General features: G+C 52.2%; 1 protein-coding gene across 4 annotated transcripts in view; it reads right to left on the minus strand.

Annotated features, from left to right (window-relative positions):
* Positions 1-1,191: 1,191 nt before the first annotated feature.
* MAMLD1 (mastermind like domain containing 1) overlaps positions 1,192-27,893 on the minus strand; it is a 116,128-nt gene continuing 89,426 nt past the window's right edge. For 3 of the 4 annotated variants that reach the window (XM_078065495.1, XM_078065496.1, XM_078065494.1), the window contains exons 4-5: positions 4,579-4,663; positions 1,192-3,398 (exon numbers count right to left, since the gene is read on the minus strand). In XM_078065495.1, coding sequence (XP_077921621.1) covers positions 2,314-3,398; positions 4,579-4,663 — 1,170 coding nt within the window. In that variant the 3' untranslated portion in view covers positions 1,192-2,313. Of the gene's footprint in view, positions 3,399-4,578; positions 4,664-10,925; positions 11,170-27,893 lie in introns of all 4 variants that reach the window. The other variant, XM_078065497.1, reaches the window with a different exon arrangement.

The following is a 27,893-nucleotide window of genomic DNA, read 5'->3' on the forward strand; positions in this document are numbered from 1 at the left end:
CGTGCCGTTGTGGTGGCCCATTCCGTACGTCCAGGAATGAGGATATCGGCTCTCCCAGGCGGTTAGGGGCATGAATGTGATGTATTCAGTTTGCACTACAAGCGATGCCAGCCGGCGCTTCGGCTCCGCTCGTCCAGCACAGGGCAGGGGCCGCCCAACTAGCTTCCCCGCTACCTTTGGGGACGTGCGCTTCCCTGGGAGAGGCACGCTCCCGGCCGTCCTGTTGGGGCCCCTTCCGAATGAGGCCCGACCATAAGCCGAATCCATATTAAGCTCTGTGGCAGCCACTTGGTTGCTGTGGGGACGGCCCGAGTGTGGAGTCACAGGAGTCCCTGTGGTTTTCGGGCAGTTGGAATCGGAAACAACCGGCAGCCAAGCCCCGTGCTGCAAAGGCCGGCGGGGAGGAGAGCGGAGGGGACCGGACGGGGCCGGACGGGGGCGGGGCGGGGGGCGGGGCAGCTGGTGGGGACTGAAGGGGCCGTGCCGACTCTGGGGGCGGGGCTTCGGAAGGGGTGGAGCTCGACGGGGGCGGAGCTCGACGGGGGAGGGACGCGGGGCGAAGTGCCGCGGTAACTCCCCTTCCACTGCGGTCCCGGACTGGAAGCGGCGCTCGGCGGCCTTGGCGCCCCCGCCCCCGGGCCGCCGAGCTCCTCCGGCTCCGCACTCTGGGTGAACGGGGTTGGGTTGAGCCTAGGCTTTGGGAGAGGAGGTGGAGGGGAGGCGGCAAATCCCTCCTCTGCCCGGCCGTCTTTGCGAAGTGGCAGGACTTCACCCTCCCGTGCAGCCGACGTGCGGCCTGCCTCAGCGCGCCCCCTCTCCCGCGCCCTGTATGGGGATCCCTTACATGGGAGGAATACGGATCTTTAATTGGGTCTGTCACCCCCTCAGTGGAAAGAGGCTGGGGTACAGAGAGTCAGGACTGGCGGTGCAAGTCGCCCCCTGCCCCCTGCCGCCAGTGCAGTTACTTCAGCGGCCTCTTTCCTTCTCGGTAAAATGAAGGCCTGGGGTAAAAAAAAAAAAAAAAAAAATGACGTGCTTCACAAACGCTTACCCTCAGCGCTCGGTGCAGCATCTTCCCGCTGCACAAGACACCGAGCAGCCTCTCGAAAGAACCAGAGACACCAGTAGGCTTAGCTGACACGGGTGCGTCGGTAACGGATGCTCCATTGACAAATAAAAACATAGAGGCACTTTTCTCCTGGCTGTTTATTACAGTACAAAGAAAAAACGCACTGGCTGGAAACAGACGCCAGATTTCAAATGTAGAGGCGAAGGAGGAGGTGGCAATTAAAACGTGATTACACAAGTCTGGGCACTGAGGAAAAGTTTACAGGACAGTGGGTGTGGGTTTTCTATAACAGACACTTAAATATACATGACGATAATTGCAGATAAAAACCATCAAAGACAAACCCCGTCAACCATTAATGTTTACAGCCTACCCCCCCCACCCCCCAACCACAGACCTTACAAGAAAACAAATACTGAAAGGCTTTAAACCAGGAACCTCTCACCTCCGCCCTGCAAGGTGCCACTGGGGAAGTGGGAACCTGGGGGTTTCTCTGTCTGAATGATAAAGAGAGGACACTCTGGATCCTCAGGGTGGACAGCACGGCCAGTGTGCAGCTCACAGGCCCTCTCTACACCCCTCCCAAAGCCTCAGAACTCTTAACCTCCTGGCCAATTTCCCCTGCAGGGCACTTGTAAAGCTTGCTGTAATATGCACATCAGTTAAGGGCCAGCGGAGACAGGTTTGCAAGAGTTTAAGAATCACACAAGACAATAGCATTTTTAGTGAAAATGGCAATAAATGGCCAAGGGGTTTCTATTTGGCGTTTGTCAGTTTGTACAATGCCTCTTGGTCACATCCACATCTCTCACTGCATCAAAACCGTAAGCGACTCAACTACCTGGCTTCTAAGGTAACGCTGGAGCTTCACACGGGAGCGCCCGAGCAACGCACACAGCCTGCCTATTTGCGACAATGTGTAATAAACACAAACAATGCATAATAAGCACAACTCTACTGAAACAAAAGCCGTCACTTTATTTACAAAGTCACAAAATGAAGTATAAATACTTCTGTCATTAACGTTTAGGAAAACCATTTACAAAATTTTCAAATATGTACAGGTAGCTTGAAAAATCACCAGCTTTCCGTTTTGTCACAGGTAGAGAGAGGGATGAGCACAGGTGGATGCCACTCAGGTTGTGGGGAGGAAACAACTGCGTGGCTGTGTGGCGGGCGGTGGGTTGGCCATGGCTCCACGCCACTGCCTAAAGTGGCGAGGGCGTGGGGGTTTCTACGGGCACTTAAAGCCCCCCAGCACTCTGGGGGGCGGCGGCGGGGGGGGCGGCGGCGGCGTGCTCTTCCAGAATGTCATCGATGAGCCTCAGGTTGCACACCCAGCCCTCCTCTGGGCTCCCACTGGGGCCTTTCAAGGGGGCTTCAGAGAAACCCACCTCACTGCAGTCAGGGGCTGAGAGCAGACCGTTTAGTGGGGGCGGGGCCGGGGACAAAAAGTCGTAGGGTGGCAGCTCAGGGGGGGTACCCATTCTGCCAAATGGACCTGGGGACTGGCTGGCGGTGATGGCAGAGGCGGCGGCGGCGGCCACAGAGCTTGGCGGCTCGATGCCCTGTATGGGGCTCACGGGACCAAAGCTGGCCATGCCCTGCTGGAGGGACTTGGCGGCGTTCAGCATGGGCACGGGACCCCGCACCGGGCTCTGCTTGAGGCTCTGGTTGCCCAGCAGGCCGAAGCTGGGGTTGACCGGAGCAGCACTCACCTTCTGGCCAGGCCTGCCTCCTGGGGCCACCTGACTGGGGGGCACAACTGCCTGCTGCGATGCACATGTCGGGGCTACCAGGGGAGCTCTGGTGGGCTCCTTGGTGAAGATCGAGTCGCTATCAAAGTGCGGCTGGGTGCTACGGTCTACGTGGCTCGGGGGGGGCTCCCTCGAGACCGCTGTGGTCCCAGCGGCCGCCGCGGCCACCGCCCACACAGCATCGTTGAACACTGAGGGCATTCTTGGCACACAGGGCTGTCTGAGCTGGTGGGGACTCGGGAGCTGGCTGCCCAGGGGTCTGGGACAGAACCTAGGCAGGGGCGCTCCTGAGGGGGCCGCCTTGGGAATCTGCGGACGATGGCTGCCCGGGGGGTTCTGGCCCGGGCACGAGGGTATGGGGAACGGGGGGTTACAGTGGAGAATTCCTTGTTGCTTGCCCGGAGTCGGCGAGGCCATGCCCATGCCCTCGCGGCTCTCGTGCCTGGTGGGTGGGATCATTGCTGGATTTGGATTGTTCTGAAGGAGCCCAGCTCTGGGGGGCATCATGGGTTGACTGGATGGGGGGCTTGCCTTGGTCTGGCTACACTTAGAGGTGACTTGTTCTTGGACGGCTACAGAAAGAGAGAAGTGGGAGGTCAGTGCCACGGTCATCCTCAACTTGGGCTGCATCGGCTGGCAGGCGGCCCCTGACACAGCACCAACCTCTTGCCTTCTGCCCTTGGCTCCCCAGCTCTTCTCAACCCCCCATCTTCCGCCACCCTCAGCCGACTGCAGTTCTTCTGGGAAGCCCTCCCAGACTCCCCGGGTTCTTGCCCCCACAACACACGCACCAAGAGAAGGTCACATCGGACTGAAAATGCCAGCTTATCGGTCTATTTTTTCAGGTAGATGGTAGGCTCCACAAGGCCAGGGTCTGGGTCTGTTTTTATGTTCAGCACTCTGTATGAAGACCTGGCACTGCGCACGCCTTGACAGAGGGCCACTCCTTGCCACTGGCCTTCCTGGACCTTGTCTGTCCTGTCACTGCAGCTGAAGCATGCCTGCCATGCCACTCCGGACATTCAGCTGGTGCCACGCCTAAAGGAACGGGGGTTCTTGCAGGAGAATGGAGGTGGCACTGGGCTAAAATGAAGATGCTGACCACCTGCTGGAGGGCAAGCAGCCTCCCCCAGCCCCAGGTTAAGCGTCCTCTTGGCCTGGCCCAATGTCACTCCACTGGCTCATAGGGATTGTTTAACACTCATCTCCCTGGCTAGTCTGGAAGCTCCATGAAGTGGGGACCATGCCTGACATTTTCGTAGCTGCCATGGTAGGGTGGGGACCCCTGCTATCTGTGGAGGCTCCGGGAGCCCCTGCCACAGACCCCAACCCCTGCTCCACTACCCACGCCTGAGAGATGGCTCAGGAACACTGAGAATGGAAAGTCACTCCAGCAGTGGCTGGGGTGGTGGGGAGGACAGGAACAGAACCCTGAAGGTGTGCCTTTCTCCTTTTGAGAATAACTGCTTTAAGGGGCCTGACTCAATTTAATTAATCTCTTGAATTAAGTTCTGATTTTAGAGTCATTAAAAGCTGGCTTTCGATCGGGATCCTGCCGAAGCTTTCAATGTGGGGTCGATCCACCCTGCGTGCTGTTTAACTGAGTTGCAGACCTCCCTTCCCTCCCTTCGCGCTCTCAGGAACACTGACAGTGACTGCTCACTCTGGAGTGAGTTCTCACTCCTCACCCCCCTACCCCCCACCCCCCACCCCCCGCCTGCCCCTTTGGGAACAATGACCTTAACTGCTTACCTTGAAATTGACTCATCTGTTGGGCAATATACGCACTCCGCTGTTCAGGGGTCATTGCCGTAAGACCTGATCTCTGCTTCTCTCGCTAAACAGAAGATGAGAAAGACATGTTAGACAGGGGCTACCAAGAAAATTAGCCTTGGGATTGCTGTGGGGGGGCCCAGGACTTGGCTTTGGTGTAGCAGAAAGCATGAGTGAACACATCAACACACACTTACATGCGTGCCCCGCCCTCCCGAGCAAAATTCCACAGGTATAAACAAAAGTAGGATTCTGCACCTGGGTTAAAAAATCAACTGCGACAGCATAGGATGGGGCAGGAGAGACAGAGCTTAACAGCAAGAGCACACAGAGAAAAGGTTCAGGCATTTTGGATGTCCTTCTGCTCAGGATGGGTCAGCAGTGAAATGTGGCCACCAAAAGAGCAAATGTAACATTAGGCTGCATTAATAGAAGCAGAGTATGTCGAAGGAGGGAGGTGACAGTCCTGCACTCCTCTGCCTTGGCCAGACCATGTCTACAGTGCTGACAAGGGTCTGGGCGTGCCAGTCTCAGGGAGACCCAGATGGACTGGCTGCACTGCGAGGACACTAACTGATAGGGGTAGGGCTCGGACCCGGAACTGTGCAGACCACGAATGGCTGAGCAAACCAGGGATGCCGTGGATGGGGCAGAGCAGACTCTGGGCTATGTGGCAGTGGGTACCCAGACTCTGCAGGGCTGTCATGGGGAAAGGGCCCAGGCTTGTTCTGGGTGGTCCTGGCACGAACGGCAGGATGATCACACGGTCAGATAAATGCATTGTCTGCCACCCAGCATAGCCACTCGCTGCCAACTTCCCTTCATTCTCCTGCCTGGCTGGAGCATGGGCAACTGGGACGAGCTTCCTGTCTCCATCACAGGGGCAGCTGGTGGGCTGGGGGAGGAGCCAAGCTTCAGGGCCGCAGGCCCAGCACGGAGTCTGGGAGTGGCTCAAGGAGACAGCCAGCAGAGAACCAGACGAGGGCCCCGCAGGCACGACTTGCCCTGAGACCCTCAGCCATTCGGTGTCAGGTTGTGAGTGGGACCCAGGTCTGACTCCCAGTGCAGTGCTCACCCACTGCCATCTCTCTCCCCTTCTCAGGAAGCCTGCTCGATAGGGTGCTGACAACCAAGGCAGCTCCGTCAGGAAGGATCCCCCCACCTTAGTCCACTTGTTGAGCTGCATCCCCCCCAGATGCCAGAGGACTTGACCTATAACACGGGCTGCCTGGCAGGACCTGCATTTCTGCCCTCAGTGGGGCTGGTGTGGGCTGGGCCGGTGGAGGGCTGGTGCCTGGGGAGAATGCTGGGCTCCCAGGCCTGCCAAGGCAGAGGACAGACCCAAGGCACGGGGCAGGCAGACGACACCAGAAGCCGTTTCACTGTCCTGTCCTTAGCCTGCTTCCTATCTGGGCCCTTGCTCCCCTCCACTGGGGCCACGCCTCGGGCGGCCCGTGGAGCTGCCCTTTTCCTGCTAGAACCTGGGGGGGCCCGGGGCCAGCCCACCCGTGCTCGCTGTCCTGAACGGCCTGCTCTCATTCTTTCACATCCTCCTCAAGGTCCGCCCTGCTATGTCATTCCAGTTAGGGATCTGGCCACTGCGGAGCATGCGGGTCACATGACCGCCCAAGACAGGAAGTGGGGCTTGGAAGCTAGGCTCTGCCTGCAGTACTGGGGGCAGCCCTTTCACTTCTGTTCTTCCCTTGGACCCTTATGGCAGCCCGCAGAGATCTGGGCAGAAGATCTACGGCCCCAGCTTACCGATGTGACATGTGAGGCTCAGAGAGGTTAAATGACACAGCTAGGAAGTGCAATGTCTCCCAACTGCAGACCCAGTGCTCAGGCCTCTCTAGCCTCTTCAGCCCACTGCTTCTGGGGACCAGCTGCTTCTGGGGACTGGTTCCTGTGGCTGGCTGGGTCAACATCAACCCTAAATCCGTCCCCACTGTCTGCCCCATCAGTTTCCTCAAACACCGAAGCTGTACAAGGGTAGGGGGGTCGGGGCAGGTGGAGGCTACAGAGCACAACCAAAGAAAAAGTAGGGGAAGGGCGGAAGAGTCCAAAGGGAAGGCGGTAGAGAGGACAGACACCCCAAGGGCACAGGAAATAAAAGAGAAGGCTGGGCTGGGGCAGGGGTCAAAGGGTGGAGGAACTGGGTGGTGTTGGCCAGATGAAAGAGAGCGCTTCTCAAACAGTCTAGAGTTACAGGGACCAGGGGATGTTGGCTGGTGTTCATCCAAGGAAACACAGTAACCGGAGCTTCCCGAGTTTCAGGGAAACTCTGGTCAGCGGGATGGCTACAGAAACTCCCAAGTTCAAATGGCACGTTGACACCGGGCCCGCGGGGCTGGGCCTCCAGCATCCTGGGACACCGCCACCAAGCAGGAGTCTCTTCACTAGGCTGGGGCGTCCAGAGGCCCCGCAGCCCCCTGCTCCGGGCCTGGTCCTGTTGGCCGGGGCAGAGGAGGCCTCCCCAGGAGGCTGCTTCCTTTGTTTTGCAGACGGAGGCCCCCATCCTTTGTTCTGAATCAATGTGCTCCAAAGATAAGCCCCAAGAAAACAGTTGTTGCCTTTTGACACTGACAATTAGAATCGTTGGAAAATGGAGAAAACAGGAAATGACAAATGTTTTCAGTGACCAGGAGGAAATGATGGCTGAAAGTTGCTGCTTGGTGACGGACACTTGTGAAGGATGGCTCAGGCAACCTGTGGCTTTGCCTAAGCATGGTTATGGAGCAGATCATCGAATGAGTCATTTTTCTAGGGCTGCAGTTGTCATGGTGCTCGGTGCTATTGTGCCAGGTGACACCGACCGGGCAGCGTCAGGGGAGTGCTGTGTGAGCCCAGGTGTCCTTCCCCCATGGTGGTCACTGTGCTGGGCCTGGGGCCATCAGGAAGTCTCCCAGAGAACTAGGGCCCCGGTTCTTCCCTGTCATCCCCCCTCCCGGTCCTGCTTGGCCAAGGTGCCACATTCACAGACAGGTCTCAGGCAGGACAGGCAATCCTGGAAGTTCTGGGGCTGCCTTTCTAGAAGCTTCATGCTGATGCCCAGGAAGCTGCAAAGCCCTCACCCAACTCTGGGGGCTCATGGAAGGGCTAGAGCTTCATCTGTGTGTGCTAGGCCAGAGAGAGAGGGCTAAGAGGCCGGCCTGGACCCCACCACTGCCCCCCGACTCAGCTGAGCCTCACACAGCAGCCCCCACTAGCAGGCCGGCCGGAAGCTGCGTCGGCTTCTTCCTTCAGCCACCTCCTGAAAGCCTGGATGCTTCCTCTCCACTGCGGGGGGAGAAGGGTCTCCTCACAGATTTAGCCACTTAATCAGGCAGAGGAGGTTGGGGAGAGGCAGAAGGGCAGATGACCAGCAGGATTCACACCCAGAAGCCTGCAAAGGGTTATGGGATGTTGGCCAGATTCAGACTGAAGTTATCCCCTCCATGGGCCCCAGGAGGAGAGCATTCTGACTCAGAAGGGGATTCCAAAGGAATAGCTCCTGGGGGATGGCAGGGAATGGATTCAAGTTTTGTGCAGCACACTGAGGGTGGGGGGGGGGGGGCGAAGGAGAGCGGGAAGTGGGGGGATCTTTTTCTACCTTTAGGTAACTAGGCTTCCTTTCCAAGCAGACCTGCCCCCTGAGTATCCCCACAGGGAGCCAGCCTGCCACACAGCAGAAGACACTCAGCTATCTTAAAGGTTCAAAGGTTAATGAGCTCTACTGTGCATGTTTGTTTATTACTCCACTAGGAAAAGCACCTTCTTTTGTAGTTTCTGGAAGCCAGATTTGGAAACAACTCAGCCACCTTTCTGACTTATCCTTTGAAATGACAGGGAGGACAGCATTCTTGCTGGAGAGCATGAAATCAAGATTGGAATTCTTGGGGCTCTTACACCCATGAGGATGGGGACGCCTGAGACCCATGGGCTCTGGCTCCCCGGTAGCCTGTGGATGAAGGGAATGCAGACACTTCCATCGGGAGCCCAGTTGGGGGCGGGTGCTGATGCTCTTGGGCTCCCATTCTTCACCAGTATCCTTTGGAAACCATAGGGGCCTCCTACAGTGAACGACAGGCGAGGTTCCTTGTTTCCTGGTCCCTCCTAACTCTCAATGCCCATGATTCAGTTTCTCCAGAAGGCCTCCAGAATGATGGGATTGAGGAGCGTGCCATCAAGCCACTTCTCCTCTCCGTCGACCGCTGAGGCCAAGATCTGGCCCTCTTGCGTTGCCTCTGCTCAATGTCCTTCCTGGCCCAGAGTGCACCCAGCGAGCTGTGGGCCTCAGTGGCTCTGGAGCCCCGGGAACGAACGTGCTCAAATACCAGATGGGAAGATGGGGTTTACTTAGCAGCCAGGTAAGTCCCTCTGTCAATCAGCGGACACACATTTCTTGGGGGATAGCGCTGGGCTTCCATTCTTACGGAGCTTATAATGGAGGGGGAAGCTGACAAGATACAAGTAAATTAATCAAAGAAGATCACTTCAGATGGTGACACATCTCCTAAAGAAAATTAGGGCAGAGTGAAGGGCTCAAGAGCGGGTGGGCAAGGCAGAAACCCTGAGGGTGTTCTGCTGGCATCCTTCTGGGCCCCTCCGGGACCCTGGCGTAGGGGCCCTGGGGCCTTGCGCACGGAGAGGCTGGGGCTCTGGGGTCTGGACCAGTCTGAGGCTGACTAGGGGCTTCACAAAATCAGTGTCATCACCAGCAAAAAGCAGAGAGCTGTAGGTCAGCTGCTTTACTCTCCAGTTTCTGTCTTTCTACTTGATCTCCAACTGTGTGAACTCTATTCTGATTCCTCCTCTGTCTCGGTGGTTTCAGGGCGGCCTGGTCCCGGAAGGGCTTGGTCTAAATGCTGGGAATGATCCCGGGGCAGAGGAACCAAACATGTTTGCAGCTCGCCTTTCTTCTTCGCCTGCGGTGCCTGTGTCCTCCGTCTCACACTGAGTCCGGCCTTCCTGAGTCACCGGCTGAGCTGGTGCGACAGCCCGTCCCTCAAAGCCCCCGTGGAGCGCCCAACTTCCAAAGCTTCTTAGGAAAGGTTTGAGGGCCGAGCATCTGCCCGGCCCCCCTCCCCTGCTGGGCGGAAGGCGTTGCCTTGGGAAGGGACACAATAAGGCAGGGGACTAGGACTCTGAGGCAAGCTAGCTGGCGTCCCTGTCAACGTTGGACTCGTGAGGAAAGGGAAAGGCAGGGAAGACCAGGGTGGGACCCGACGACACCCGGAGCGGACCACGTCCCCATCCAGTTTTGCTAATTCTGTTTCCCTGGCAGCTTTGACCTGGACAAGATTTCTCCGGTTCCAGCTGGAGACTGAACCGATGAAGAGCACACTGAGCAAAGGGGCAAAGAGGGAGGCATCAATAGATCTTGAGCAGAAGGCTCTGCTTGTTCTTTCCAGCGGGGCCTGGCGGCCTAAGCAGAACAAGGCCACGCGTACCAGAGCAGAATTTCCATTAAAGGCCAGAATCCCGGAGGCCCTTTCAGCCTGATGACCATCTTCTGATCACTATCACTTAGCAAATGCTCATTTCTCCAGTTTTTTTTCTGCAGACAGGGCAGACGTCCCATGCACGCTGCTATTTCATGCACCAGAACAACTCGGCACTTCAAACGGTGTTCTCAGCAAAGGCCCGCTCTGGCTGGCGTCCACCATCTTGCTCCCGTGACCACTGATGTGACTCTTCAGGGCAAGTCAAGCCACTCCTTCTAGACTCCAGGGGACGATCAAAACTCACAGCCATCGTGGACCAGGCTTGGCTTGGCTTCCTTCTGCCTGCTCTCCTCCGGCTGCCAGTCCTCCAGTGGGGTGATCTGACTTCCCACTTCTAGGGTGCACGAGTCTTGGGTGGGGTCAGAGCACACCGTGGGGGTGCAGAGTCCACAGCGGAGCTTGCAGGAGAGGCACTTCCTGAGCACCCACTGGGCACAGAGCAGGCAGGCACTGGGGGAGGTCTGGAGGGGCAGAGGGCCCAGCCCCTGTCCCCCTTCGGGCTCACAGTCTGGCCGCAGGGACAGACAGACAGGGAAGGACCCAGGGTGCTGGAAGGCTTAGCGCAGGGAGGGGGCAATTGCACCCGGGGCGACCCCCACTCATTTCCCTGCAGGTGAGGCTCAGGCGCCTGGAGCACTCTGCTTGCTTGGGTGGTCTCTTTGCCAAAGACTGGCCAGGACACAGTAGAGAAAGCACTAGAGATCCCTCCTAGGTGTACAGAGCTTTACGGGCTGTCACCTCCTGTGTTCCTCCCAACAACCCTGTGAGGCAGGCGGGCAGGCTGAGCAGGGGCTGCGCCCCGGTTGACAGATGAGAAAGCGAGGCTCGGGGGAAGTGACTTACCTACAGCGTCGCAGCTAGGCAGTGGCGGAGCGGGCACCTGCCTCCAGGCCTTCGGATCCCAGCCGCCCCAGGGCGCGGCCTCTGAGGTACTGTACGAGGAGGTGACTCGGGCCAGCTCGTGGGCAAACGAGCTGCTGGGCAGGAAGGACTCACTCCCCAGGGCCTGGCAGGATGGGGGCTGTCGCCCGAGGCTGACCTGGGGGGGCCTGGCTTCCCCAAGCTTGCAGGCTTTGTCTACATGAGTCTACAACAACCGATTGAACAATCCATCAGCTGCTTGGCCACAAAATGCTTCTGACTGATCTTGTCACTGCCATGACTGCCTGCCTAGCTGGGTCGTTTTTGGGTGCTGTGGTTATACACACCAGCTGGTCTGGGGCAACAGAACCAAACAGCTTTGCGGTCTTAATTGCCTTGGGTCACAAACTCCTTTGAGAATTCATTAAAAGCTATGGTCTCTCTCCACAGAAAAAAGCACTCCCGGTGGTGTTTCCCCTCTACCGGCCCACCAACGTTTTACATATAATTTCAGGGGTTTTCTGGACACTTCCTACCCATCCATGGATCTCAGTTAGGGATCCTCTGCCTTGATCAGTCATTGTCTTGTTGGAAATGGGAAGGAAGCTAGGTCAGATAGCTGGTTCATCGGCAATGACCTCGACCAATCCCGATCCCTCCCATCCCCTTCCCGGCCCCCCCTTCCCCAACGGAGCACAGAGTTCTAAACTGGTTTGCAGGTTTGTGTGTGTAGAAATGCTGAGGAATCTGCAAAACCAAATGGTGAGTGCAAAACCAAACAGTCAAGTGTAAATCCCACCACAGCTGAGTCCTGAACTTGTAGCCCTCACTGTACTTCACCTTACCAGGGCCCCAAGGCTTTGGGACTTGGGTGTGTGTGGGACCTTTCCTTGCCGTCATGTTTTAGATGACAGGGATTTTGCCAGAAAGGAACCTATGACCCAAATTCTTTCAGCCGAAGGCAATTTAAAAACCTCACACTTGATAACCGGGCTCTTCCTTCTACAGGACACGGCCTCCTCCCTCTCACGCTGGACCACCTGGGTTGCGAGTCCTCATCCGCGTCTCCTAGCATCCCGGTAGAAAGGGAAATCTTTATCCCCCAAACTAAGTTAAACGGCTGGAATCAACTCAATTCATTGCAATAAACACTAAGCACCGCCTGAGAACAAGTCCCTGCAATGGATGACAGGCCAGTAGGTATTTTGATGTCCCATTCGAAGGAACAGTAAAAATCGCCACCACTGAATTTATCGAGCCTTTGCTCGGCACCAGGCACTGATCCAAGCGCTTTCGACATTTGGTCTCACTCAGTCCTTTAAGCAGCTGTCTACGAGGCAGGAGCTATTATGGTCCGTATTTTATAGATGAAGACACTGAGGCCAGAGAGGTTAACTAAGTTGCCCAAAGTCACACAGCTCGTTAGTATGAGAGCAGGATGCAAACTTGGGTTTGCCTGGTTGCCAAGCCCACACGTGGTTTGCCATGGAGTGTGTGTGTGTGTTCAGTCGTCAGCTTACCAAATTGCAAAACGAGTTTTGAAATGTAGAAACTCTTGAAACGCACCATTTAGAAAAGTTCAGGCAAAGTGTTACGAGGGGGCTCCAGACAAATTCCTAAGAACAAATTATAAATACTTAAAGAGGGGATTGGGAAGACAATCAAACCACCTGGAGGGTTTCAGAGAGTACACTCATCCCCCAGACAGATACAAAATCAAAAAACAACACAAAATATCCTTCGCAAGTAAACTCAGTGCACTTGGGAAAGAAGACTTCCTCGCCATTCTGACGGTATCCAGACTGTGCAGGGAGCCCAGCGCCCCTCCTCTTCGGGTGGGTCATCCCTACAGAGCGGAGCTCACTGGCCCTGGGCAGCTTCAGTTTGTCCTTGGAGCAAAGTCATCCGGGACTCCAGCAGAAACGGCGCTTTCTACAATTGACAATTCTTTGTGCCCGCACACCTAGCTCCTTGATCGTTTTAAACGCTATTTTATAGCCACATTGGAGTTTTTACAATCCCCAAATGCAGATATTACTAGAGCTCTGATTGCCCACCCACTCCATGATGCCACAACCTCAAAGCAATGAATAGGGCTTATTTGGAGGGAACTGAAGCACTTTAAGCTTTTGCTCAGGAATCCCTGGTAGCTTCACGGGACTTATAGGGTATTAGTGATGGGTCAAGAAACAGGACCGCCCCATCAGCGTTAACATACGCTTATCAGTGCCTCTGTAGTCCAGCAGGCGCAACAATCTGCAGATGGCACGTGGACATTACCAGCGGCGGAGGACGCCCCAACACGGTGGGCAGTTCTATCTGGAGCCACTCATTCAAGGGGAGCAGAATGGGAGCAGCACTTGGCGAACCAATGCAATCCCCAGTTGAAAAATGAAATAAATAAAATAGATGAGATTCAATCTGCACTCTGACTGACTAGGCGCTTTATAACCGATGCTCATGCATCTTCTCTGTTTTATTTAATTTGGGGGAAGAAAAAACCCTGCTTATCACACACCCTATAAATGTGAGGCCCAACTTTCAAGGAAAAGGCTGTCAGGGACATCTTCAACTCCCCGAGGTTTCCAAACGTAAGGTAAATCCATCTCTTTTTTTTTGGTACCACTGAAAAGCTCAGAAAAGCAAGTCAATTAACAATTACCAGTGGGCACGGTCACTAGCTCTTAGACTGGCTGGTTCCACATGAGTCCAAATTTCGCAGTAGACCATGGGATGGATAACGTCTGATAGTCGTAGCGCCTCATTTCACAGAACTCACATCCACTCAGTTCCCTGGGTCTGGGCTTTCCATGCTTGCCCGAGAGCTTGATGGACTGAGGTTGGCCAAGGGTCCCTCCCCACTGAAAAATCCACCAATGGCTTGCAGGTGCCTAGGGATGCAAGCACAGCCTGCTAAATTCTGTTCTTTGGGCTGTCCATAAGCTTGGCCTCCCATCCTCACAGCAGCACTAAGAGCCGGGTTTCATGTTCCATACTGTCATGTTCTCTGCCCTCCAATCATGCCAGTCTCAGCTCATCAAAGGCCACCATGTGTGTTCAGCCCTCTGAGCTGGTGCCCCTTGATTCACCCAGCCTGGAATGCACTTTCTCCCTGTTTTCACTCTGGGACTCCCACACGTCCTTTGAGATCCAGCTCTTCTACCCTGACCTTACTCCGTTAGGAGCTTGGCGTGATGAGCTGGGCACTCGGGAGATGGTAATCTGGTGAGGACTGTGCTAGCCTCTCTCTAGGATGAACGTTAATGATAAACAGAGCCTCGCCCCTCATTTAAGCACATCTATTCATCCCTTTTCAACACTGTTGCGTTAATGAAACCCATCGATAGAACAGAGCAGGATCATAACCACACCGTACAAATAACCTCAGCTAACAAGGAAGCAGAGGTAGGTTTACCCAGGACACACAGTGGCAAGGGGAGGGGGGGTACAGACCTGAATCTGATTTACAGAGTGGCTAAGACCCAAGCAACTCCTGGGTTTGGAAGTCCAGAGGCTCCTTCCCTGCACCCGAAGAGGAGCAGTCCAAGGTGTCCTCCTTCGTTTACACTGGAGTAACTCCACCTCCTTGGCTATTCTGTGACATCACTGTAGCTCGAATGGGCTCTGGGTCATGAAGCGAAGGTTATGACTAACCCCCATAAACGTTCAGGTGCTGTGCAAGAAGTGGATGGCTGTTCTAACTCTATAAATTATTGACTAGATCAGATATTGGTCCAGTCTTCTCCACCATGGAGCTTCGGAAGGAGGTGTATGTGTATTCACAAGGTTATGGTTGTGTACTGTGATTCCACCGGCTTCTGGGAGCTTGCGGATTCCTAGACTGAATCATCCAGCAGTTCAGGCAAGGAACCTTGAGCCCCTTTCTTTCTTTTCTCTGACCTCTACTAACCATGTGACAGAGGTGAGCAGAGAAAGCCCAAGAGAAGAAACTGGAGACTTGGCACATATGACAGAGACTCTCAGAGCCCAGGGTCCTTCAGGGCTGAGCCGACTTCAGAAGCCAGCTCGTCGTTCAAAGTCACAGGTGAGACGAATGTACTAGGGTACTAAATGTTATCCAGATAACCCAAAGAGGTCAAGACAGAGCTGTGGAAGAAGCTGAATCTTGGGGCAAATTGGTGAATGTCCCTACATGTCAAACAGAAGTGACAGGAGACAATTTTGTAAATTTGAAGTAATGCATTGGGAAGACAGGAAAAATGTAATGTGAGTTAGACTTCTTGGCTTTTTGCTTGCCATTGCCCTACTTGGCCAAAGTGCAGAAGGCATTTCAATCTATCACGACCAGGTGTTTATTAATAATAATACAAGAAAGCTATACAACTCAAGTCTCAGATTTTGTAAGGAATAAAATCCCAGAAGCTCTACAGGCAGCATTGTCCAACAGAACTTTCTGAGAGGATGTCGAATCATCCTCCCAGAAAGAAAAGAGTGTTCTCCCTACCTACGTCGTCCAACAGAGTAGCCGTTGGCCACGTGTGGCAACTGAGCACTTGAAATGTGGCTAGTGCAAATGGAAAACTGAATTCTTAACTTTAGTTATTTTAATTGATTTCAATTGATTTCAATAGCCCCATGGGGTTGCCGGCTAAGTACTGGAGAGCACAGCTCTTTGGCATAGGGGCTAAGAGGGCATGCAGGCCCCGGAGAGAGGTCTGGGCTGGAACCGTGGACTTGTCACTTCATAGCTATGTCATTGTGAGGAAGTTACTAACTCTTCTGTGCCTCAACTTCCTCATCTGTAAAAGAGATGTCGTAGCTGTACATTATGCATAGTGTCGTAGGGGTTCTGAAGATGACTCGAGTGAACACCTATTCACGCCTGTTGCATGCACTCTCTGGAGATTAGCTAGTGGTAGTCTTCATCACCAATAATGCCTCTGCCATGTATTCAGCAACTTGCCCAAGGTCATTCATTAGTAAAGGCCAGAGCCTGGACTAGAACCCAGATGTTGTCTGACTTCAAAGCCCACGACCTGAGTTTTGCATGATCAAATTGCCCACCTGAAACCTTTGCTATTATAATAAGCAGACCAGCAGGGAGAAGATTCTGGAAGGCCGCTAGGGTTCCACAGCTGTGGAATGGCTGCTGGGTTGGCTACTGCGTGACCCACGTGTTCTTTTTGCAACAGCTGTATCCTAAAATTAGGAGAAATCCGAGTTGGGGTATTTCTGTTATGACCATGTGGTACAGGGGGTGGGAGGGAGCTAGGGCTCACTGAGGACATTCTGCCAAGAACTCTAGGGTAGCACCAACCCCACCCGCTGGGTGGAGCTTTCCCGTAAATTTGCATTTTGTTAAAGTGTCCTTGGAGCAGGGTATTCCCTATGCAAGAGCTGGAAGAGTTTGAGGTTTTCTGGGATTTTTCCCTTTATAAATGTATATAATTTAACTTCAATTTTTTGAAGTTTAAATGTCTGGGGCTGACTAAAATTGATGGAGTCCCAAATCAAATTCACTTGGTCAAATCAAGTCCTCAGACTTGGAATTTAGATTAAGTTCAATTGGTAAACAGCTACTTTGCTGAGAGAACACAAAAAGGCAAAATCAATAATGTATACATCAATTACAGAATGAAGGCATAAATATCTTTTCTGCAGCATGAATCCCGATGGGTAGGCAGGTGGCCTGTGACTCACCCAGGCTAGAGACCGGGATGCCCCTCGGGGGCTCCCACAGCACCAGGCGCAGAGCACGTCGGCAATCCTCTGCTGATATTTTGGGGGGCCGTTTTCTCTGGGGCCCTTCTGTAGTGTGGCCAGTGCTGTGCCTGCTGTCAGTAATGCTGGGTGATTAGATAGGAAAGCTGTGCTTGGTCAGGCTAGGTGGGCCCCTGGGAATCATCCCAGGAGCAAGGTGAGGTCAAGAGCACTGCTGTGGAGGACGTCAAGGGCTGGGTAAAGGGGGAGGGCATCAAGGCTTTCTGGAATCCAGAGCCTCGGCAGCCAGAAGAGGCCTGTGGCACGAGTTGCTCTGAAGCTTCTGGAAAGTTCCTAGGGCCTCAGGATGATGACAGTGATGGTAACACCTACCACGTGCTGAGCGTGTACAATGTGCCAGGCACTGAATTAAATGCCACAGTTTCATGTAATCCCCTTTAATTCCCAAGGCAACCCTGAAAGACGGGTACCATTACTATTCCTCATTTTATAGGGAGGAAAATAAGGTTCCGAGAAACGAAGTAACTTGCTCCAAGTCCACAGTAGGTAAGGGGCAGAACTGGAAGCCAAACTTGGGTCTGAACTACTCCCAAGTTCAGGCTCTTAATTACAAATACTAAAAATGTAATGTCCAGAGCCTACCCCGTATGCTTCTGCGTGCCCACATTCTGTCCCCAGCACTGTACCTGCTACAGTGAGCGCTGCTGACAGGCCCCAGGGCGCCAGAGGAGCCATCCAACTAACCATCACATTCGGGCAACCGAGGAAGGGAGCGGCAGGATTTCCTTTGGAGACTTCCGGATTTAGACAGCCGATTTAATGCAAGCATCTAACTTCGCTCCCTCCCAGAGCCTCACTAAAAGTGCGGTAAGGGTTTTGTTTTGTTTTTAAAGACACAATCCCACAAGGATAAGGACAACAGGAGAGAAGACAACAGCACCATAGTTTCCCAAGTTAAAGAATAGCTAGAACGAAGGTTAACTGACTACACAGCCCGAATCACAGGACATCAGAGGGGAAGGTGGAAAAGTAGCTTGGTCTGGATGGCTGAATCTCCATCGGGCTCAGGAACAGGGGCCCCAGGTTGCCTCTGGAAGGGAGATGAAGTGGATGGAGGGGGCCAACGTAATGGGGTAGAGCCTGGATCCCCTCCCCCACTCTACGTCCATGAGTATCTGCCTCTCCTCGGCCATGGCAGAGATCTGGCTTGATCATTTGCTGCTGCTGAATTCCTGCTCTGCCTTGTAGATCCTGCTCCCTGGATCAGCTGAGGACGCTCACTTCACCCCACAAAGGTGTCCTGTGTTGACCTACGCCTGGAGGCTGGAGGACCTGGAGGCAGGCTGTGGCAAGCTCGAAAGCCATATTTCTTCTGGGTGTGTCCAGTACCATGCCCATGACCCTGTCAGGCGTCCCGGTGGTGGTGGGCTCTATACGTGCCCCAGTCCATTGTGCCTTGGGCCACCGACTTCCCCAGAAGGGGAGCTGGGGGCGGACAGTGACCAGGACTACTCAGCTTCCCTTCTGGAAGCCTGCAGCTGATAGTGGCTCTTTGCTGCGTAGCATCTAGCTTGTGCTCACCACTCAGTTCTTCAAAATGAAGCAACTGCTTGTTTAAGAGTTCATTCATAAGTGGTGAAACTATATAGAAACGCAAGAGAATGATTACGTCGGAATCAGGAGAGTGGTCGCCTCTGCAGGGAGGAGAGGCTGGGATCACAAGAGGCATATGGGGGTCGACTCGGGGAGGGGGCAACATTCTATTTCTCAACATAATTGGTGGTGACACAGGGTTTCACTTTACACTTCTTCTTTAAACTGGACATATAGGCCTTGCACACTTTTCGGCATCTGTGCTATATTGCACAATAAAAGAAAAAGCTATATACAAAGCTGGGTGCCAATAATGTGAAATATATATTTCTGCATAGAAAAAATAGTGAGGGGTGCTTGAGGAGCTCCAGTCGGGTAAGCATCTGACTCTTGATTTTGGCTCAGGTCATGATCTCAGGGTTATGAGATCGAGGCCCGAGTTGGGCTCTGTGCTGGGCGTGGAGCCTGTTTAAGATTCTCTCTCCCGGGGCGCCTGGGTGGCTCAGTTGGTTGAGCGACTGCCTTCGGCTCAGGTCATGATCCTGGAGTCCCGGGATGGAGTCCCGCATCGGGCTCCCTGCTCAGCGGGGAGTCTGCTTCTCCCTCTGACCCTCCTCCCTCTCGTGCTCTCTCTCTACCATTCTCTCTCTCTCTCAATAAATAAATAAAAAAAAATCTTTAAAAAAAAAAAGATTCTCTCTCCCGCTCCTTCAGCCCCTCCCCTTGCTCTCTCTCTCTCTCTCTCTGTCAAATAAATAAATACATCTTTAAAAAAAAAGAAAAAAGAATGAAATGCTGTATTGCAACATGGTAACAGTGGTTACTCCTGGCTTATTTATATATCATATATTTATATATTTTAGTATCCCATGGAGTTTGTTTTCTCTATACTTGCCTGCACTTTCCAAGTTTACTACAAAGATTACTCTTGTAATCAAGAGATTGGAAAATGACAAGGTCCCCATCTAAAATTGAAACTAGTGAGGATCAACACAGAACAGATGGGAGGAGCCATCTGTGGAAACCTATGCAGACAATAGCTACCGAAAGAGATTGGAGCTCGAAGTTTACCAAGGGGCCTAGGGCGTATTCCTAGAGTTGGCCCTTGGAAGTCAGGAGAGTCATTATCTCTGGGAAGTGGGAGGGGTACACAGAAGGCTTCTAAGATATTTTGAATGTTCTATTTCTTAACCTGGTTGGTGGGTCCATGGCTATTGGTCTTACTATCATATGCTTTATATGCTCTTCTGTACATATTATATGGATTTAAGAGAACCAGGATTAGAAAAAACCAGGAATCATGTAAACAGAAAATACAGTGCTATGTCGAAGGAACAACTCAAATTCATAAAAAATCATCAGTTTATAGGTTAAGAAAAAGTCGCTTTGGAATTTCGATCTTATTTTGTGCAAGTAGGTATTCTAACCACAAATGAATCCACACTTTCCTACTATGCAACTTTCTCACGACTGCTTGGCTGGTCTCCTTCCTTCCCAACCTTTATCATTCTCTACTTTCCTTTTACTGAAAGCCTCATCTTCTGTCTTCTTCTGGCCCATTCTGTCTCCCTGGGGCGGACTCCTCGCCCTCCCACCCTAGAACTTTTGAGAGGTCACCTATGAGAGTCACCATTCTCTGTAGATGGAGAAGTCCATGGTTTGCTCAAGACTGCCAAGCAATGGATAAGCCTTGCTCTGGGAAAACCACCTTGGTGATCATGGTATCTCTCCTGCCAGGTAAATATAATAGTTGCCAAGAGCTGTGGGCAGTGTGTCACGAAGAGTTATTGTTTAATGGGGACAGAGTTTCAGTCTTGCAAAATAAAAAGAGTTCTGGAGGTGGATGGTGGAGATGGTTGCACAACAATGTGAATGTACTTAATACCCCTGAGCTGTACCCTAAAAAATTACCATTTTTATGTCATGTGTATTTTAGCACAATAAAAAAAAATCAGAGAAAAGATATGTGGCCAAGCAAGTTAAAGATAGAGAGTTGGAGAGTCCGAGAGACACACAGAGAGCACCTGGCTCCACTGTTTTGCAACGACTCAGTCTCTGGGAGTGGCACCCTGCAATGCCACCTTCTGAGAAATACTGGTTGCTACCAACTTGGTAGGTGGGGACTCTGGGGCTCATGGTAGGGAAGGGCTTTGCCCCAAGTCAGAAGAGACTAGAACTCAGCATTCCTGATTCCCAGTCCAGGGTGCCTTCTTGCCAGCCCTTTATCCCAAAGGAAGCCACTCTCCCTGGTCTAAATGCCAGGACAGGAGGAGGGAAGGGTGGCGGGTAGTGTGTGCATTGTTGGTGGGTGGCCGGGTGGAAACATATCTATATGCAAGACAGAGGGCATGAGGAAGAGAAAAGAGTAGACCGTACAAAGTTGACCTCTTTCAACCCCTCTGTGATTCTCAGTGAGAGCATGAAAGAAAGGGCACCCCATGTCTCCGAGTTAAACAGGCAGAGCGGTGCTGGGAAAGCCTGGAAATGGCCTGAAGCCTCAGTGCCTGGTTCGGGGTGGGGGTGGGGGTTGGGGGCGCTCTCCAAATGCATTTCTGAAGAGAAGAAGCTTCTGGAAGCCATGGTGAATACCTCCAGAGGAAGCTGGGCCAACTGGGCCTTTGGTCCAGCTCCATCTGAGAGGTCCAGGTGTGGGGCCAAAAAGAAGACACCTCACGGCATCCTGGCCCTGCTGTGTCTCTCTCCCTGACTCTCTGAAATGTCTGCCTTCTTTTTCTTGTCCTACCAGGAAGAGCCAGGACTCAGTGGCAAGAGCTCTCACTGGGCTAGGCTCTGCCAAAAGCCAGGCCAGCCTGGCCCTTAGCTTCTCCAGGAACAAAGGAACAGCTTCATTCCTCTCTTTTCCCCACTGGTCCCCATGTCCCAGCCTTCTGGCCTCTGGCTCCCCCCCCCATGCTTCTTTACAGGTCTCCAGTCCTTGCACATATGCTCTAGCCATTAGCATATAGAAATGGCCACTTGACCCAGATTTCACCAAGGTAAGTCAACAGCCTGGGCTCCAAGAGTTGTCACACAGTGGCACAGGGGAGGGGCTCTTCCCCCAGAGAATTTGGAGGACACTCCCACCTGCTCACAGCCAAAAGCCCATCTACTTGGCCTGGAGGTGGATGATCTGAGAACTAATGGAACCAGGTTAATCCAGTGGCACAAATCAATGAGGGGAGCAGTGAAGGGCAAGGGAAAGAGCCAGCGGGGGAGACAGGAGACCTGGGGTCTAGGCTTAGCTCCTCCTTGTGCTTGGCAGCCGGGTGGACTCAGGTAAGTTCCATTGCCTCTCTAAGCCTGCTTTTCCAGGCAGAAAGTAGGGGCAACAACAGTGCCCACTGCCACGGACTGTTGTGAGAACGGGATGGAAGGACAAGGGGAAATTCCTCCATGTGGGCTCAGGGCAGTGCATGGGGAAGGGCTAGTTCTGCCTTCTGTCCCCACTCCCACTGCTATGGCGAGCTCTGGCTTGGAAGCTGGGTAACCTGAGCACAGCCTGGGCTTTGCCATTAACTCTCTGACCTTGAGAAAGTCCCTTTCCTTTTGTGTCTATTGAGATGGTGTTTTTGTTGTTGTTGTTGTTTGTTTTGTTAATACAGTTCATTACACTGAATGATTTTCATAGGTTGAACCAGCCTTGCATTCCTGGGATAGAGCCCACTTGGTCACAGTGTGTAATTCCTTTTTATATGTTACTGGATTTGATTTGCCAGGGTTTGGTTGAGAATTTTTGCATCTTTGTTCCTAAAGAGTGTTGGTCTATTTTTTCCCATTAGGGTCTCCCTGTGTCCTCATCTGTAAAATGATGTCATTGAACTAGACAACCTCCAAGGTTTCTTTCAATATTCATGTTCGCTGGTGTCGTGATACAAAGACAACTGAAAGACAGTGACTAGACAAAGCCTGGACCCTTCCCTGTGTAATCAAGAGGCTGAAGATTCATTTTGCTGATTTCTCAAATAACTTTAGTCTCTTCAGTCGGCCTCACATGCAAGGCCTAGGAATCTTTAGATGCTTAGGATGGAAATTAAAGCCAGCCAGCTAATTCATTTTAAACTTCTTCCAAATGCATATGGTTGTATATTTCCTAGACCTGGGGTCAAAGGGTGAATTGGACAAACAAGGGGAAAGGGGGGGAAACCAAGAATCCAAACACTGAATGGAGAGGCAGTGAAGAAACACAGTCCACCTACAAACCAATCAAACCAGCCTTGGCTTCGTTCTCCAAAGTAGCCAGTCCGGAGCTACCCTTGCATCTGTTCCTATCACTGTCTGTCTGCCAGGAACGCAGGGAAGGGCCTGCCCAGGCATAGCTACCAAAGGAAGGATGTGGTGGCTACACTAACGGCTGCTCAGATCTCCTGCCATGGGGTAGCCTCTAAGAGCTGTCCCTTTGGCTTTGTCACCATATGTGGCCCTGGCCCCACTCCCAACCATTGACAGTACATGGCAGGTATACTAATGCAGGCTCACTCCTGTGCGGTACGGGACTCTTCCAATGGCAACTCTGGCTCGAGGACTCTCCATTGGCCTTGCTGAAACTTCCCTGGAGCTGTACTGTGGTCCAAGATTGTTCTTACCCAATCCTCCTCTGTCCCCCAGTCGTCATGGACCACGTGCACTGTGGGCTGAGGCTCCCCCCACCCCAATGCACGTCTTACACTTCTAACCCCATACTGGGGTCTGCCTTGCAGCAGACCTGAACAGACACAAGGAAGCACTTGGCTACTGAGCTCCTCTTTCCGCTCAAATATAGAGGAAACCCTTTCCCCACCCCACCACTCCCCACACTGCCCGTGAAGCACCACAGTGAGCAGTGAGCAATGCAAGAAGCGCTCCCCTGTCTCTTTCCTTGAGCACTTGGCTCACAGCTCAGAGACTTAATTTCTGTCTGAGTTTTATTGGAGTTTCTGTAATTTCCTGGGCCAGATATCTTTTTCTGTTATTTTCCTTCCTCACCCCAGTCATGAACTGGGCAATGCAAGTCATGGGGAAATCCTGGACACATCCAGCAGCCCTCAGTAAACACAATACACTGCCCTGCAGAGAAAGTTCTGGTATCTTACCATACTGCTCTCTCTCCCTCATCGAAGCTTTGCAAGCCAGTAAATGGGTGGATTATGGGGCTGTTTTGAAGGAATAAGGTCTAGCTCTGGGAACCAGAAAGGCAAACATATGCATAACCTACCACTAAGGCTGGGCAAACAGCCGTCCTTTTTGATGTGTGAACATCCAACGAAAACGGATTCATCAGTTACACTAAGCTCAGGCACAGTCTTCAAAATCAATATACACAGGATATACTTCTAGCTGGTTTGTGGACTTTAATAAATAATTGGCCTTCTCTGAATAAATTAGTTTAAGGGTTCAGTCTGATGTAATTGTAAAATTTTATTTAATAGCAGAGGCTTACAGTAATGGTGATAAACTGTCAAGAGCGTACGAAGTTCATATCCTGTTCCCAGATTTGAAGCCACGTGCCTGCTTCAAGCTGCGGAATTTATGAGCTCGGGGTCTGCGCCGGAAGTTAGGGGACTCCAGCTGTTACTCAGGGCCTATCATTTCATGGCCTTGTGGGACCCCCATACCCCAGTGAGAAAGTGTGGGGCTCACCCAGATCAGCTCTCTGGGCCCTGCTGGCTGGGGCGTACTGTGAGCTGAGGGGCCTCTACTGTCGTCCCTCAACTGCCCATCTATAAACCGTATGGGCGTGGGACAGGAGGGAGCTGGGCGCTCAAGGGGTTGCTGCCCAGGACTAGGAAGCCCAGGGGGCTTAGTAGGTGGGGAGGTACCCCGGGCCCCTGGGGTACCAGGCTGCCAGAGAGAATGAGGGAGAGGCCGTTGCCAAGGACACTGGGGTTCCCCGGGCGTGTGTGTTTCTTCTGAGGGCTTTGACTATTTGCTTCCTTTGGAGTACCTGTCATCCTATACTGTAGAATGTATAGGGTAGACCGTACTGTAATCAAGTACTGTAGCTGAAATCTGCTCAGTCGGCCTTTTATAACATTCGTGCGACCCGTATTTACTGAGCGCCTACCATGATCTGGGCCCTGTGCTGCGACAACATTGGTGGCCAAGGCAGACATGGTTTTTGCCCTTTTAGAGCTGTCACATTCATATTCTGGAGAAGCACCCAGACAAGGATTTATAGTACAGGTTGATAAGTGCCGTAAGGAACACTGCAGAGTGTTAGAGAACAAACAGGAGAACCTAACCTAGCCTGGGTGGGGGTTTCATGGCAAAACCGAGCTTTAAGCTGTGGCCCGAAGGACAATGAGATGTTGGCCCGGTGAGGGGCCCCGGGCAGGAAATTGGCAAAGTTCTCAAATCAACTTGATCTATGTCATAGCTCTACCCAGTGCCACTCCTCTCCAAAGACCCAACTAATACCCAGGTTATGGATATTTGGGGGAATGCTTGCAAAATGAGGCCTAAGGATATGGGTTCTCCTAGATAAAGAAAGGGCTGCTTTCAAGAGTCCCATGGTCATCCCAAAGAGCGCCGTGCTATACGGGTGGGGCTGAGGGGGATGGATAAATAACCTTCACATTTCTGTTCCTGACTTATTAAATTCCAGAAACTTGTTAACATTCCAAAAGCCCTAAGGTGTCCTGTACTCATGCTCCTTCTCTGTCACAGTGAGCAGGGGCCAGGGGTCCTGGGACATGAGGATGGCGCATCACCTGCAGTTTATAGATCAGAGCTGAATCCCTTTGGGGAGGGAGTAAGTAGGCTTTCTGTAGGGGTGAGCATTTTGGGAGGCGTGTGCTTGGGAGGGAGGGAGCAGATGGATGTGGATGGCCGAAGAGGTCGATTATAACAATATAGTTGGTCGCTTAGCCAACATCTAGTCTTCCTTCTCTTTGGCACCTTCCCCAGTTTCTGCTCAGGCAGCCTCGCTTGCCCCATGCTGCCTATACGCTCTGGGGAAACCTGGCTCCACTCAGGGCTCTAGAAGTGGGGCACTTAGCTCAACTCACATGAAGCAGCATAGTAGACATGCAATCAGTTCGGGCCACTATGCCCCGAATTCCCAGGGGCTTCTGGGAAAGAAGCCTCCTTGTTTTTCTGACAGAGCTTCTCGAAGCGACTCTCTCTCCCACTCCGCTGGATGAGGGAGGAGGAAGCCTGGAGCCCCTGGAGCCGCTGGCCGCTGTGTGTGCCCACAAGGGGGAGCCAGCTTTGGGGTGAAGGACTAGGAACAGATAGCTGGAAAGAAACAGCATCCTCCGTGACAGTTGAGCTACTACTTCAAATCACCCCTGAAGTCGACCCAACTGCCGGACTTGCACTTACAGGACTCAGTCAGTTCCTTTCATTGGCCAAGCCAGTGTGAGTTGGTTTGCCTGTTATCTGTGACTCAATATATCCTAACCGATAAGGAATCTAGCCTGGCCCCCAGACCTCGGAGTTCATGAGATCTGCATTATACCTCCCGTTGGAGAGCATCCCATTTCTAATGATGAAGCACAGGGCTTGTTGGACCCTGTTCAGTCTCAAGTCATGCTCCTTTATCCCTGGACCAGTTTACAGAGAAATCTAACACACGTGAACCGCCTTTGTGACCTGCTCCAGGAAACACATCTGGTGCAGATCAACTATGGCAGGCTTGGGTTCTTCATTCAGATCCGAAGTGCAGTACTCAAGCTCTTAAATGCTCTATTTTGCATTAGTTGAGTGCGATACACATTTTAGAAGCTTAACAACATTAAGGATTTCTAGTTCATATTCAATTCCGAATAACTCGAATATGTACTTTGTGGGTTTCTGTGAGGAAAATAATTGATGGTCCAAACTGGAAGTCATCTATAGAAAATAAGGCAGGGTTAGCTTCTAAAAGCAATTATTGGCATCAAGCTCCTGAATTTTTAAATCCCTTGAAAAGTCTGAGAACATACCAGAAAGTGGAGATTTCAGAGGTAATAACTGTAAACAAAATATTAAAGGCCCATAAGAGGTGTTGCCAAGTAGGAAGCTGATGGCTCTAGAAACAATCATGAGGGCTCATTCTATTTCCTCATCCCTAGTCTGATATTCTATCACAAACCTTATTCAGCAGGAGAGTGAATAATAGACACAAGTCAAGTGCAAGTTTACAGAGAAACGCTTTGCCTTTAGGAACCTCTTCTGGGAGTGGGGTTGGTATAAAGATTTGAGTTTTCCTGGAAAATGAGCTCAGGCAAGGCAGATGCGGGATGTGGCTATCACCACGGCAAGTGAGATTTAGGGGGGCAAGAACAAAGCGTGAGCCTCCCTTCCCGCTCTCCTCTGCACAGGACCGATGCACCTGGAGCATTTTAGTCAGTTGAGTAGAACCTTACCCACCCAGAGGGTCTCACTCTAATGCCTTGTGCTCAGTTCAGAGGCAAGCCGCCAGGACAGGGGTGAAGAACTGGGGAGGGAAGAGAAGACTCAGGGGGAACATCACAGTTGTCTTCAAATCTCTCAAGGACCCTGAAGTCAGGAGACCTTTCTGGGGGTAGTGGGAAGGAATCTCCTTGTAATGTAATTAGCCTGCCAAAGAAGACACTTCCAAATGAAAAGCTAATGAAGCAAATAAAAGAAAAACAATATAGCTGTCAAAATGACAAACAAAAACAAAACCCTCAACCTATCATTTCCACAAAGAATGTAAAAATCTATGCTCGCGAACTAGTGAGGAAAACCTCTTAATGTTTTTTTTTTTTTTTAATTTTTAAACCAAGCGTGAGAGCTTATTCAAATACAACCAGAATTTATAAGAACTTAAAAATTACACTTTAAGCCTGAAGAGAGAAGAACATATGCTGAACAGCCTTCAAAATGTGCTGACTCTACACTGTGCTGGTCAAAGAGAAACAGCAGACTTAGAAATACGCTGGGTGTTAAGTGAAGACCACTCACGGCTCTCTCAGGACTGGCTGAAATACACTGGTTTCTCTTAGGAACACTGGTGCCACCTCAGAGTGGCACGAATGGATCTTACATGGGAAAAAACAGTGGTAAGAGTGGCCCGAATTTCTAAGCCAACTATTTTTGGGGGGGGAAGGGGGTTCTTACGTGCTGCTGTCACTGTGCTATGTGAAATGGCAGCCAGAGGTCCTGTTTTGTCTTTCCAAAATGCATCAAACCATGACCACCGCCGCCACGGAAGGGCCAGTGCAGATTTACTGCGGGAGGTGCTAAACTCTGGGTTCGTCAGAGGTTGGAGGAACCCTGTGTTCTCAGATCTCACCCTTGGGGAATGCCAGGCACAGCTGGCCCCGTGCTGGAAGAGAACAAGAGCCCCAGCTGGACCAGAAAAAATGCAGCACGGTCAGGGGGTGGTGGCCCCACAGGGAGCCCGAGTTCATCGGCCTTGAAGTCTGGGAGTTGCTACCACTAATTACTCGGAAACACTCAGAAATAGTCTCAAGAGCTTAATTCTGTCGTGTCGCCCCTTCCCGCCAGCTTCCATTCATTCCTTCAAAGGGTCCTTCAGCTCACTTTGACAGAGCCAGAGAAGACTTCTTCCTTTTTGTTATCAAGTGGCGGCGCAGACAAGACACAAAGAACTCTGATTAAAACGTGAACCTCACCAGGCCCTCAAACGCAGAAACCACAGGTCTTGGGAGCTGGGCACGTGAGTGGGGACACAAGAAGCAGATGTGTCGACTTTCCAAAAGCCATTTGGGCCCTTGGTCAGAGGCTCTC

The sequence above is a fragment of the Halichoerus grypus genome, chromosome X, assembly GCF_964656455.1.
Source record: "Halichoerus grypus chromosome X, mHalGry1.hap1.1, whole genome shotgun sequence".
NCBI lineage: Eukaryota > Metazoa > Chordata > Mammalia > Carnivora > Phocidae > Halichoerus > Halichoerus grypus.